Source organism: Candoia aspera, chromosome 1 (assembly GCF_035149785.1).
Source record: "Candoia aspera isolate rCanAsp1 chromosome 1, rCanAsp1.hap2, whole genome shotgun sequence".
NCBI classification, from domain to species: Eukaryota; Metazoa; Chordata; class Lepidosauria; order Squamata; family Boidae; genus Candoia; species Candoia aspera.
The window spans coordinates 292,315,418-292,328,137 of record NC_086153.1 but is presented as its reverse complement, the minus strand read 5'-3'; the positions used below and the strand labels follow the sequence as shown (position 1 = coordinate 292,328,137).

The window sequence follows — 12,720 nt, the reverse complement described above, 5'->3', positions numbered from 1 at the left end:
AAATTATACACCCAATATGGATTTTTTAAACATTTGAACACATTTTTAATGTGTTCTTTTAACACATCCTAATCATTCAGAACCTCATGGAGATTGAAGGAATTAATTCTAGGGGTATACAAAATGGTGTGTTTCAATCTGTTTCAAATGAAATGTTTTGTATATCCCTACTCATTTCCTTCTCAGAGAAAACCGTAACACATTAACCCAGTTTTCTCAATGTTACAACTTTTGTCCAGTTGGATTTTAATTATATTAATTGTGTTCACCTCTGCTTATTGGACTCTCACTATACACCAAGAAGATACAGTAAATGAAGCTAGTGCTCCACATAAATTTATCTGGAAATAAGGAAAACAAGGTCAATCAGCCTATCTCATTGCATGTACATAAGAGCAATATAACAGATTTTTTGCTGCATTTCCAATAGCAGTAAGATCCTTTATTAGTATGCTATTGTTACTAAAATTTTGGAAGACTTAAATATCAGGGAGGGGCTATACTGCATTCTCAAAGGAAATTATTTTGGCATATAAGGAATAAAGTAGCAATAGATTGAGTCACAGCATCACTGACATATCATAACTTCGGTATCAAGCAATGAAAGAGAACAAATCATTCCAAAACCTCACTTTATTTATTCAAGGTGAAGAAATACATCAGATAGAGAACATTCTGTTTTCATCCCATAATTCAGAACCACCCATTTGTATTCACCAGACATTCTGCTTTGTAATCACAGAATGAGAAATTTTAAACAGAGTTAATCTCTCTCTGCTAGAGCGACAAGGTGTGTATCAATCTCTGCTTCTGTAAGAATCCTAGAAAGAAGGGAGAAACAATGGTAACTTTTATTTTTCACCTCAAATAATCATGTTATTATTTATTCGTTTAAAACATTTGTACAGCCACCCATCTTAAAACCAAACTCTGGGCGGCTCACAACCAGGGAATAGAATATAGAATATAGAATAGAATAGAACAGACAACCAATAAAAACAGAACAATTACTTCCTAGGTCCTGCAAGGCCACAACATTTAAGGGAAGGGATCTAGAGCATGCCTACCCTATCCAATCTGGTGGAATGAGCAGATACCCTCAGGGATTATCAGCACAAATAAATCTTGTAGCCTGGACTAGAACTGCACAGTCTGTGTGACACAGGAAACATTAGAAATGCTTCTATGTGAGCTATTTTTAACAAGTCCACATGCCAGAATATCTGGGTTTAGTCTTTATGCTAGGGTCTACAGGCAAAGTATGTAGTACTGTGTAAAGTACTAAAGTTGATTCTGTGCTAGCTTGTGCCTAGTATCTCCAGCATTATGTTAATAAAGGAGAAATCATATCTTCCTCTGCCAATGCAATGCCATGATGTTGCCTGCTGCCGTGCAATTCCCTCCGGATTCCAAAAGTCTATTAATTAATTTTGACTAGGCAGTTGTAGTGGCATATACACACATCACACATATTTCTTTAAGTGCATGTACTCAGACACCAACTGTTACATAATAAATTGACCACACAGTAGTGCCAGGATACAGAAAACATGGAGATCACACTTATGTAATTTCTATAAAAATTAAGATAGCCAAAATCAACCCTCCCAACCAAACCAAACCAAACCAAACCAAACCAAACCAAACCAAACCAAACCAAACCAAACCAAACCAAACCAAACCAAACCAAACCAAACCAAACCAAACCAAACCAAACCAAACCAAACCAAACCAACCAAAACCAAAACCAAAACCAAAACAAACCAAAACAAACTTCAATTTTACATTACCTGAATTTTGGATTATCAACTGTAACAACCCCTATTTCTATTTCAGATGGTTTGAAGTCAATGGACAAAACAGTAGAAAGGCAGGTTATTGCTGTCTAGAAGTGAAACATAAAACAAATTTTTATCAGAAATATTTCTAATACTGATCAATGTACAAACCTGGTTTTTCTTTTAGATACTTGTTAATCTTTGTCCCTTTTCAGGCAAAGCCCAAATTTGGGAATTTCAAATGGAAAACTCTAGCACAGCTTTGTAAAGGAAGACAATTGAACCTATAAATATATTTCTGATATATTTTGATAAACAGAACACCCAAAGAACTCTGGACCAAAATTCATTACATGTTCAATGATGAACAAAAAAAAAAGTATCCTGAAACGCAAAAAGGAAAAGAAGGCAAAACTGATTATTGGGAGAAACAATCATCTTAGATATGCTAGTCATACTGTTCTGATGGCTGGAAATGAGGAAGAGTTAAGGAATCTCTTGTTAAAGGTGAAAGAGAACAAAAAGTTAGTCTGCCACTCATTTTTTAAAAAAAAGCTATGATCACATCAACAGGCAAATAGGTGGCAAAGAAGCTGAATCAGGGACTGACTTTATTTTCACCCTGTCCTTACACTGCTTCGTAGCTCACATTTTGTTTTTAAACTTCCACCTTTCTTTTTGAGGATCTCATCAACTACACCTAACTATAACTTTCTCAGTCTTCCCCTTCTTCTCAACCCATTTACTCTCTTTATCCTGATCACATTTGTTTGTTTGTTTGATTATTTATCAATCAATCAATCAAATTTCTATGACCGCCCATTTCTCCCGAAAAGGGGACTCTGGGCAGTTTTATCATTCATTGCCCATTCATTCACAATCCTATCATTTGTTTTGCCACATACACTTAAGCAGCCCACTCCACTGTACTTTATTTTTTATGATTTTCTTAATGTACCTGACTCTCAGTTCTAAATGACAAAATGGCCAGAAGCACGCTCTTACTCAGACATTTCCCCCCCCTTTTTTTTGATAAACACTGATTCCACACAATGAACCATATATTACCCCACTATCAATCTACTAGCATTTTCACAAATTTATCTACCTGCTCTAATTTTTCCCCATCTTTATAATGATCTACTTCTTTTCCATGTCAAACCATAAGTACCTTTGTCTTCAAGACATACTTCTAACATTCCTTGCAAATCATTCAGGTGATTAACCAACAACAAAGTGACATCTGTAAACGAAGTACCATGTATTTATATAGCCAATCAAATGTATCTCTAAAATAACAAATATGCCTTACAGATTATATCAAATTACCTAGGGAATTTTCTTACTGCATGCCCAGTTTTGAAGAATTTGTCAAGTATTCCATCTTTACATACATGTGCATTACTTTAATGATAAACTGTTCTTACTGCATTCAGCAGTAAGCACTATATTAAGCAGTAAACACTATATAGACTTTCAATTCTATATACATGCAAAGGATAATCCATGCCCATTAACTTCATCATATGCTATCCCTAAATTAACAAACCAGCAATACATATTTTTTTCATAATCATACTTCTTAAAATAACTTGAAGAGCAAAAATCTGTTCTACAGAATTCCTGCTTGGCATAAAGCCACAATGTATTTTCCAAGTTTTGCTCATTATCACCTCTTGGACCCTTTCAGTCACAATTCTGCCGAATACCTTCCCAGAGACACATAACCCATCTGCAGTTTTGGCATTCTATACTTGTTACCTTTCTTTTTCTACAGGAGAATAACCATATGCACTCACAAGCAATCTAGATGATACTATTTCATACTTTCTGACACACATTTTGCTCTTTCCTTCATAGGCAAAGGTAAAGGTTTCCCTTGACATTAAGTCCAGTCATGTCCGACTCTAGGGGGCGCTGTTTCAAAGCCGAAGAGCTGGCATTTGTCCGTAGACACTTCCATGGTCATGTGGCCGGCATGACTAAACGGTGCGCCGTTACCTGCCTGCCAAAGCAGTACCTATTAATCTACTCACATTTGCATGTTTTCAGACTGCTAGGTTGGCAGGAGCTGGGACTAGCAACAGGAGCTCACCCCATCACACGGATTCGAACCGCTGACCTTCCGATCAGCAAGCTCAGCAGCTCAGCAGTTTAACCCACAGTGCCACCGCATCCCAAAAACCACCGTGTCCCAAAACCTTTCCTTCATAATTATGCCTGTGTCTTCATTTCCTTGTATGTATTCATCAACTCCACTCCCCAAGAGCAGGCTACCTTAATTCAGATTTTTGCATCCTTCCACTTTCTCTTAGTTTTACAGACAACATATCTATTTTTATATCTTTTACTTCATTTCTCTACATGCTTTAACATTTACTCCTCATAAATTCCAAGCTACAATCTTCTATATTTTGTGGTCATTTATCAGATGGACCCACAAGTATTGACCTCTGCCATTTACCATGACTTTGGTTAATCAAGGCTTTCATATAATGCTTTTTAGTAATATAGAGGTATACTAATTGTAACTGTATTATAACCAGTATTCTCTGGTAATAGTAAGGTTATAACCTGTCAGTTTTCTCACATTTTGGCCAGGAGGCCACAACCACAACTAAAGTCCAATTTCACCTCAAGTATGCTCATGCTACTCTGTGCAAGCTATGATCTCTAGAGGCTATTTTGCAAGGCAACACAAGATTTCCCACATTCTATCAACTAAAAGATATAGGGTACTGACACACAGTAAATATGGAACTGCCTTAGATGATTTCAGAGAGGAATATTATCAAAATGAAGCAAGCCTAATACTAAAACCTAACTTGGTATATTTTTAGAATATCGTATCAAATAAAAGAACATACTGTACTTTATTTGTAGGATGGAAAAAAGCTTTGTTTCAACATTTCATATAGGTCAACTGAGTCCACATTACTTACATACAGGTAATCCTTGCTTAACAACCCTAATTGGGACCATAATTTTCATTGCTAAGCAATGTGGTCATCAGGCCAAATATCACGACTGCACTGCTTAATGACGGCAGTCTGGTAGTCCCGGTTGCGGTTGGTAGGCCAGGACTGTGCCATTGTTAGGCAAGGATCTCATGCTTCTCCTGCCCTGCCGTGCTTGCCTTCACTTCAACTCCCCCCACCTATCTCCCCCCATCTCTGCCCTTTTGGCCACCCTGCACTCTGCTGCCCACCCTGCCCCCCACCCTACCCCCAGCTGACCTTTGCCATCTTCTTCCTCCTGCTAACAAGGTATGCCCGGCCAAGCCAGTTGTTGGCCCTTTGCAAGGCCTCTGCACAGCCTCATGAGGCTTCAGGAAGGCTGCACAAGGGCAGCCAAAAGGGCAGAGATGGGGTGGGGGGAGTTGAGGTTCACACTGTGGCTGTAAATGCAGGCAGGCTGCCAAGCAACCAAATTTTGATCACATGACCATGGGGGCACTGCAACGGCCATAACTTTGAGGACCAGCCACAGCTACCATTCGTTCAGCGCCATCATAACTTCAAATGGTCAATGAATGTATGGTTGTTAAGTGAGGACTACCTGTATTCCAATATTAATTCATCACTGACATTACAATAACGGATTTAAAAGAAAGCTCTGCCAAGGAAGACAGCAGTATTTATCACAAGAAATAACAAGTTTCTCATCTGCCTCTGTATTCAACTGTTTTTCCCAGAAGAGGGAGATTAATACAGTATAATTCTAGCAATATGTTATAGAAAGATGAGATGCCAGTTAGGAATCTAAGCCAGCGTTTTTTATGGCTTTACCAATAGAAAATACGGATGACAATAAATCACATAAGCAAAATTTACCCTAAGTTAGAAGAAAACATCTTATATAGTGATAGTGACTATACTGAAAAGCAAACAGGGCATCTCAAACCCTTTCCCCCATTTGGTATTGCAACCTATTCAGCCTATGCAACCTTACCTATGGACTTACCTCCACTGTCTGTTCAAATGTCCAGTCCAATTTTTTCTTCACTTTCTTTTCAAGAAAGCTAGTTGATTCTGTTTGTTTGACCCCTGCAGCTGTGGCCTTAAACCCACAGTAATATCCGGCTGGATCACACTTGTATACCTGAGGATTGTTTTCTTCATCAATGCCAATCATAATCATGCCTTCAGGGAAATAATTTGGAAATTTATTTTAATTATTTAAATGTATATTGCTGCCCATCTCAACACTGTGACTCTGGACAGTGAACAGCAGCTAACAAAACATTAAATATGTAAACATAGATAGCTTTATTTTTTCAAAGAAGTTGATTCTTTTTCATACACCCCTTTTATAAAACATGCATGAATAAACTTCAGCCTTCGCTCAGTATGGCAACTCTGGTGTTGCTCACTGAGTATCTTCCCAGCTTTGAAACTGCAGGCAGGTTAGAAATATTGGAGCAGTTGTACAGTGATAGTTGCTGCTCCCTAGTTTGAGACTTGGAAGGAAGATTAGGAGCCTAACAACAACAAAACCCTTGATCACCCAGAATTTCATTTGCAAATGCCAAGCCCAACCCTTTCCTGTCCAACAATGCATGGTCCCCTCCTTTCCTTCCTTAGAGAAAAACAGGCAGGCATTGTTCCAATTTCCTAATAATTATGTTGCCAATTTCTGCATCTTCTTCAGCTCTTCAGTTAACTTTATGGTCCAGTGACAAGAACAGTGAAAAATATTTCAAGTCTGGTTAATACGAAAAATTCATATAAAGGTATTATTATCTATTTTTGTTTTCTTTTTGTCAGACATCAACATCCCAATTAAGAGTAGAACTATTCCTCATATTAGAATGGTATTTAAAATATATTTGCTTTTTCAAAATCTGCATTTGTAACAACAGCTTTCTGGATTTGGGAAAAAAGTAAGCAAAAGTTCAAAGTAACTTTTTATTAACATTTTATACTTAGTCCTACTTACATTTCAAAGCAAATCCCTGATAGTAATGGAACTTGCATAAATTGGAACATTACTTCACTTCTGCAGTTTCTAATAACCCAATTGACAGAACTCTAATTCCTAGAGTCTAATTCCCATTTTAACATTCTCTGCCCAGCAAAGCAACACACAGAAAGCATAAGAATCAACTTGCGTATAGAATTTTACTAAATGTTTAAGAGACTTAAAACCTAAGATTTCATGTCAATGCTTTTCAATGCATCACTTAACACTCATGACTAGAAACCTATGTATACAGTAAAATATGCAGTACTTTAAATAAATATTTATAAATAAGTATTTTAAATAAACAAATATCTAAATAAATGTTGCACAATCAAGAAGTTTAGAAAATTATGTATTCAGGCAAAACTAAGAAAATGACAGCTGATAAAGCCTATAAACTAATGTAGACACATCTATCATCAACAGAGCTCAGCATCCTTGACTTAAGGAGATGCATTTTTTTATTTCTTCTCACCAGCTCATGTGACAGGATGATTCTGCTATCTACTAGCCTCACACTGAACAGATACAATTCCCAACATTGTCATTCAAACACAGCTAAAATGTATTCTACATCAAAAAGATCTGACAATACAGACATTTCATCTTGGAATTCTGTTGGGGCACTTTCTAATTCAGCTCATTGCATTAATATATGTATAGGTCAGCATTTTAGGATGAAATACGTTAAAAAGCCAAGCCTGTTAATTTGAAGAACAGAAGACATTAATCTCATTCTATATATGCATATATCTTTACTTGGGTACTATAATCAGGGTTCCAACAAAAGGAATACAAAAAAATTAAACTTGAAAGATGCATCCAGATCAATCCATGGAAACATTTAAAATGGAATAAAGTGTTTGTATGAGAAATCATTTTTTGCTTTCTTATGGTTGGGATGTGGTCAACCAGAAGGAAGCATATTCATTTGAAAGCAGCATTAATACTTGTCTGTCAAGTAAGCCTTTCTAGAAACTTGAACTGATGCCAGGCATTGCTGCAGTTAATAAATCAAGAGAAAGAAAATAAGTAAGCTTGTGCAATTTCTAATTAATCTGGCTGCTGAATTAAAGTTTCATGGGATAGATTAGGAGTAGGCAATCTGTTGTCTTCCAGAAGGTTTGGACAATAACTTCTATAATCTCAAAGCACAGACCATGCTAATTAAATTATATAGAAACAGTAACTGAAAGAAAAAAAAAAGGAAGGCAGCAGGTTGCCTCCTGGTGTCATCAACAGAGTGGTTGATACCACAATACCAGTCTTCATCATGACATTAAAATATGAATCTTATGCAAGCCAAAATATTTTGTGGAGGTCAGTTGGGATGAGATTTCATAGCTTCACGGGACTGCAACCTCAGTTTCCAACAGTTTAGCATTACTTTCCATTTATATTTATACTTACAGCAACCAAGAGGTCTCATTTCAGCATTCTGTGTGTAGACCTGAGAAATATCTGCAATCCTTTTACATAGCATATCCACTGGAATCTCATAACCATATTTGTACTTCCAGTTGGCAGCCTCATAGCGGGCTCGCTGCACTTGCGATCTACTGTCCGCTGTTGTTAAAATAAAAGATCCAAAGTCACTCCCATATGCCATATAACAGTATAATTCAAAGGAAAAATACTTAAATCCAAATAAAAGATTTGTTTTATTCCTATATTCTTAAGAACATATAGGTATCCTGGACTTACAATGGCAACTGGGACTGGAATTTCCATCGCTAAGCAATGCAGTTGTAAAGCATGACTGCATCGCTTAGCAACAGCAATCCCTGCAGTCCTGGTTGCTGTCATTAAGCGAGTCCCACAGTCATAAGGCAAGGCAACTTCCTGCTGACTTCCCACAACCAAACTCAGCGGGGAAACCGGGAGAAAGTTGCAAGTCTCAGACCAGCAGGCAGGTAAGTGGTTCCTGCCAAGTGGATGAGGGAGTGAGGAGGTGCAGGGGGGTGCAGGGGAGGGTGTAAGGGAGGATTAGGGAGGGGGTGTGAGGGGGTGTGCAAAAGGAGCAGCGTGGGTTGAGTTGGGTGCATGAGGGGGTGCCTGAGAGGCATGGGTCAGGTTGGGTGCGAGGGGGCAGCCGAGATGCATGGGTTGGGGATGGTGCACAAGGGAGGGTCAGGGAGGTACACTAGAGGCGCAGGTCAGGGAGGGGGCAAGAGGCACATGCAGGTCAGGGAGGGTGTGCAAGGGGTGCGACGTGGGTTGGGGAGGGTGCGAGGAGTACGCAAGGGGCACGTCACGGGTTGGTTGCATGAGGGTGCAAGCGAGGTTTGGAGAGGGTGCGTGAGTGTGCGTGGGTCAGAGAGGGTGTGTGTGGACAGCATTGCACGAACGCAGAGGGGCTGGGGGAGGATGCACAGGTGGGGGAGACTTACCCCAGCGACTTGTGACCTTCCCTGCAGGCTTCCCCATTGATTTTCTGGGGAAGCCCGCAGGGAAGATCGCAAATGGCGACTACCTGTAGCCCACAACATATCCCTCCAAAATCCGAAATATTATTATTCCACCTTCTCCCTCTTCCAGGCACTTTAGTACAGTATGGATAAGATTATTAATTAGTACTCACATCTAAAAATCTAAAGTCACTTCTAAAAATGCATTCCATTGCCTTTAGACCATATCCTTGATTATGAAATATTAAAATATTATGTATTTAAAACAAAAATAAACTGAGATACCTCACTTCTATGCATCCTATTTGCTATCTGATTTGTCTTACGCTTATACCTGTCATTCCGGTCATTACACATCCAATATTTTCAGTTATTCTGAATAAGTGAGTCACTGTGCCAGAATCCAGTAGCTTGTCCTAATGGATAAAACAGAACATAGTAAGGTAGACACCACTACGATGGAATGAGGTTTCTTTTTTACTTCCACAGGGGAAAAAAAAAATATTAATACTGCCTTTTAGGGACACTGAAGTCTGGTATAATTAATTTGAAAACAGAGATGTGGTACAAACCCTGGATAGCTAGTAACTGAAAACAGCTTTAGAGAATTATAGCTACCCATCTTGAAACTAAACTCTGGGTGGCTCACAACCAAAGGACAAAACAATAAATACAAACTGTAAAAGCAAAAAAAAAAAAAGACCAATAAACCCAGAAACAAACAAACAAAGCAAAACCTGGCACCACAACCAAAACTCCCCAATACAACCTACAGTACTCTCCTCCAACTCTGGCTTCACCCTATCCCAACGCATGGGGGAAAAGCCAGCTCTTAAGTGCTGCTTCCTCTTCCTCCTGTATAGTTACTATACCTTCAATTTGTAAGTTTGAATAATATAACAAGTTACAATTAAGGAAATACAAAAGCATCTGAATTTTTTGTACTGGAGATGAAACGAGTGCTTACTATTCTTTCTCTGCACTTTGCTATACAATAATTAACATGATGTCCAAACTGAACTCAGACTTTGGAACAGGGTTTCTCAGCCAGGGGTCCATGGAACCCTAGGATTCCATGAGAGGTCACTAGGGGTTCCCTGGGAGATCACGATTTATTTAAAAAATTATTTCAAATTCAGGCAACTTCATGTTAAAGAGGTACGTTTCATTCTTTATTTTTAGTTTAAGAACACTGTTAATGCATATATGCAGGCCCACACATGAAACATATGTAATAATTTTGTAACCTCTGGCCTATATTTGAGTCTGAATGTGCAGGGGTTCCCCCAGGCCTGAAAAATATTGCAAAGGTTCCTCCAGGGTCAAAAGGTTGAGAAAGGCTGCTTTAGAAGATCTTTAAACCATTCATTAAACCATCAAACCATTCTTCATTAGTAAGATCAAAGTACAGAAGAATTAAAAATCAAGGAACAGCAAAGACAAAAGTCAGCCAGATATATGATCAAAGAGGACCTATATAGTCATACTATAGATTTTGTTAAGAAATACTTACAGGTACTTTTTTCTGTGTGACAACAACTGCACAGTCCTTTCCACGAACAGCTACTGATGTCAGTCCACCCTGGTTTATGGCCTTGAATGCATATTCTAGTGATACATTAAATACAGATTTTACCAACAGCACCCTAACAGTGACAGCATCTAAAAAATCAGAAACAAACCTTCACTAAAAGTAGACAGTTCAGATCCACAACAATGCATTAGACTAAGTGATACACCACTGAAAAGCAATGCTACCATATTTTTTGAGACATCCAGATTGCTACAATTTTAGATTTTTCATATTCTGTATTCACATTTGTCTGTACTATCAGGCAGTGAATCGAGTCTTATACAGAAGTATGAATCTAGCACAATTCTTGCTGGGTATAAAAACAAACAGCATGCAAAGTAGAAATGTAATCAGACTCCCAGACTATTTTGGGTAAAATCTAATATCTGCGATCAATAACTACAAAAGGCCTCATAAAACGTCACAGAAGAAGCATACCTCCTCATGTCAATATAGGCTGATTTTTCGTACTCTCATCTTAATTCAAGATCATAAAGAGACTAGCAAGTAAATGCCAGAGGAAAAACACAGTATTCTTTATCAGCCTTCTCCAATCTGGTGACCCGTGGATGTACTGGACTATATTTCCCAGAATGTCCAACTAATATTGCAGATAGCTGGGAATTATGTGAACTGCAGTACAATGCCTCTGAAAGGCACCCATGTGAACTTTAGGAACTATCTGGAAAGTTACAGATAAAATCCTGATAATACAGAGGTATGCTATAAAGTCAGCATTGAGAAGGAAAAGCCACAACGTAGTAGTCTCGCAGGAGGGGAAAAAAGGTACTTCGCGGGCCCATTTTTCCCTCCGCATCTACTAGTGCCTGGGTACATCCTCGCTTTCCCAGGTCATTTTGTTTCGCTTTCGCTTTCAGCCAATGACAAAGGTTTTCGCTGCCAACAACTGGTCATCTCTTGAAGCAGCACGCCCACATATTTACGCTAAGGAAAATACCAAAGCGCCCTATGCAGCAAGTTAATGGCTTAAAAGCGACTGTGCTTTCAATGCCGTCTCTTTCAAAGTGATTATGATAGAAACAGAGGCGCTGCTCCGCCGTATTTCTACTTGCCACCACTTCTGAGAAAGAAACAAGCAGCTGTGTTATTAATATGCATTTTCTTCCCCTCCTTTGATGCAGAGAAAGAAAGGCGGCGTCCTGCATCATGACGAGGCGGTTCTTGCCACTCACTTACCTACTTGATAAAGGCGCCCCTCAGGGGAAAAGATAGTAATATGCCGGTCAAACCCGGCGCTGGAGCCTCGAGACATGGTCGCGCAGAAAATGTAAACGAAGCAGCAGCGGGGACACTGCCCGCAGACACAGCATGCAAAGGTTTCTACTTCCAGCGGCCGGGGGTCGAGCGAGAGAGGATAGTACTTCCGGGCCACATGGTCTCGCGCAGGCGCAACTACCCCAAGTATCGGAGGAACTAGTACTTCTGTTTCCTATTCGTTTGTTCCTTAGTCACGGTATGCAACGCGCAGGCGCAGAAGCAACGATAATCGCACCGACTCAAACGTTCCTTTGCTCCCGGGCATGCGCTTTAGGAGCAGGCGCAAAGGTAAAAGGGCCTTCGACAAGTGATGGAAGAGCGTTTATCGTCGTGTGAAACTTCGGTATCTTTGTTTGAATGGGTGAATTGATGTTCTCCTGACAAAGGTTTTAGGAACCGAGTAACACGAGGCTGCACTTCATTCTGAAATCATCTAGTTTAGCTGGGATTGTTGCTCCCCATCTTGTTTTAAAGGCTTCTATGCTATTGAAGATGGTTGGAATATGTGAAAGTTCTGCTGTTCTTGTGAAACCCATACTTGCAGCAACATTTTTCGACTTTATAGAGGAGACCTAGCCAGTCTTGGCTGATTTCAAAAATTTAAGACTAGGCATGGTTAGTAGTTGGATGGCAAGCCATGAGGAATTCTCAGAGCTATAGGCTAGACTGGGAAGTAAAAGAAATAAAAATCACTTTCAGACTGCTGTCAGTGTAGGAGAGC

At 39.2% G+C, this 12,720-nt stretch overlaps 1 protein-coding gene across 1 annotated transcript; it reads right to left on the bottom strand.

Moving 5' to 3' along the window:
• Window positions 1-618: 618 nt before the first annotated feature.
• On the bottom strand, window positions 619-12,098 carry PSMA6 (proteasome 20S subunit alpha 6). Its single transcript, XM_063290048.1, has 7 exons — window positions 11,919-12,098; window positions 10,662-10,756; window positions 9,483-9,564; window positions 8,151-8,306; window positions 5,742-5,920; window positions 1,791-1,885; window positions 619-821 (listed from the first exon to the last, which is right to left on the bottom strand). Exons 1-7 carry the CDS (start codon window positions 11,992-11,994, stop codon window positions 764-766), a joined length of 741 nt encoding a protein of 246 aa, XP_063146118.1. The 5' UTR covers window positions 11,995-12,098; the 3' UTR covers window positions 619-763.
• Window positions 12,099-12,720: the final 622 nt, after the last annotated feature.

Coding starts and splice junctions, on each gene's coding strand:
- PSMA6 (XM_063290048.1), bottom strand. CDS start 11,994: ATGTCTCGAGGCTCCAGCGCCGGGTTTGACCGGCATATTACTATCTTT. Junction 9,565..10,661: donor TCACACAGAAAAAAGTACCT/GTAAGTATTTCT, acceptor TTTATCCATTAG/GACAAGCTACTGGATTCTGG. Junction 1,886..5,741: donor CATTTGAACAGACAGTGGAG/GTAAGTCCATAG, acceptor TTTCACTTCTAG/ACAGCAATAACCTGCCTTTC.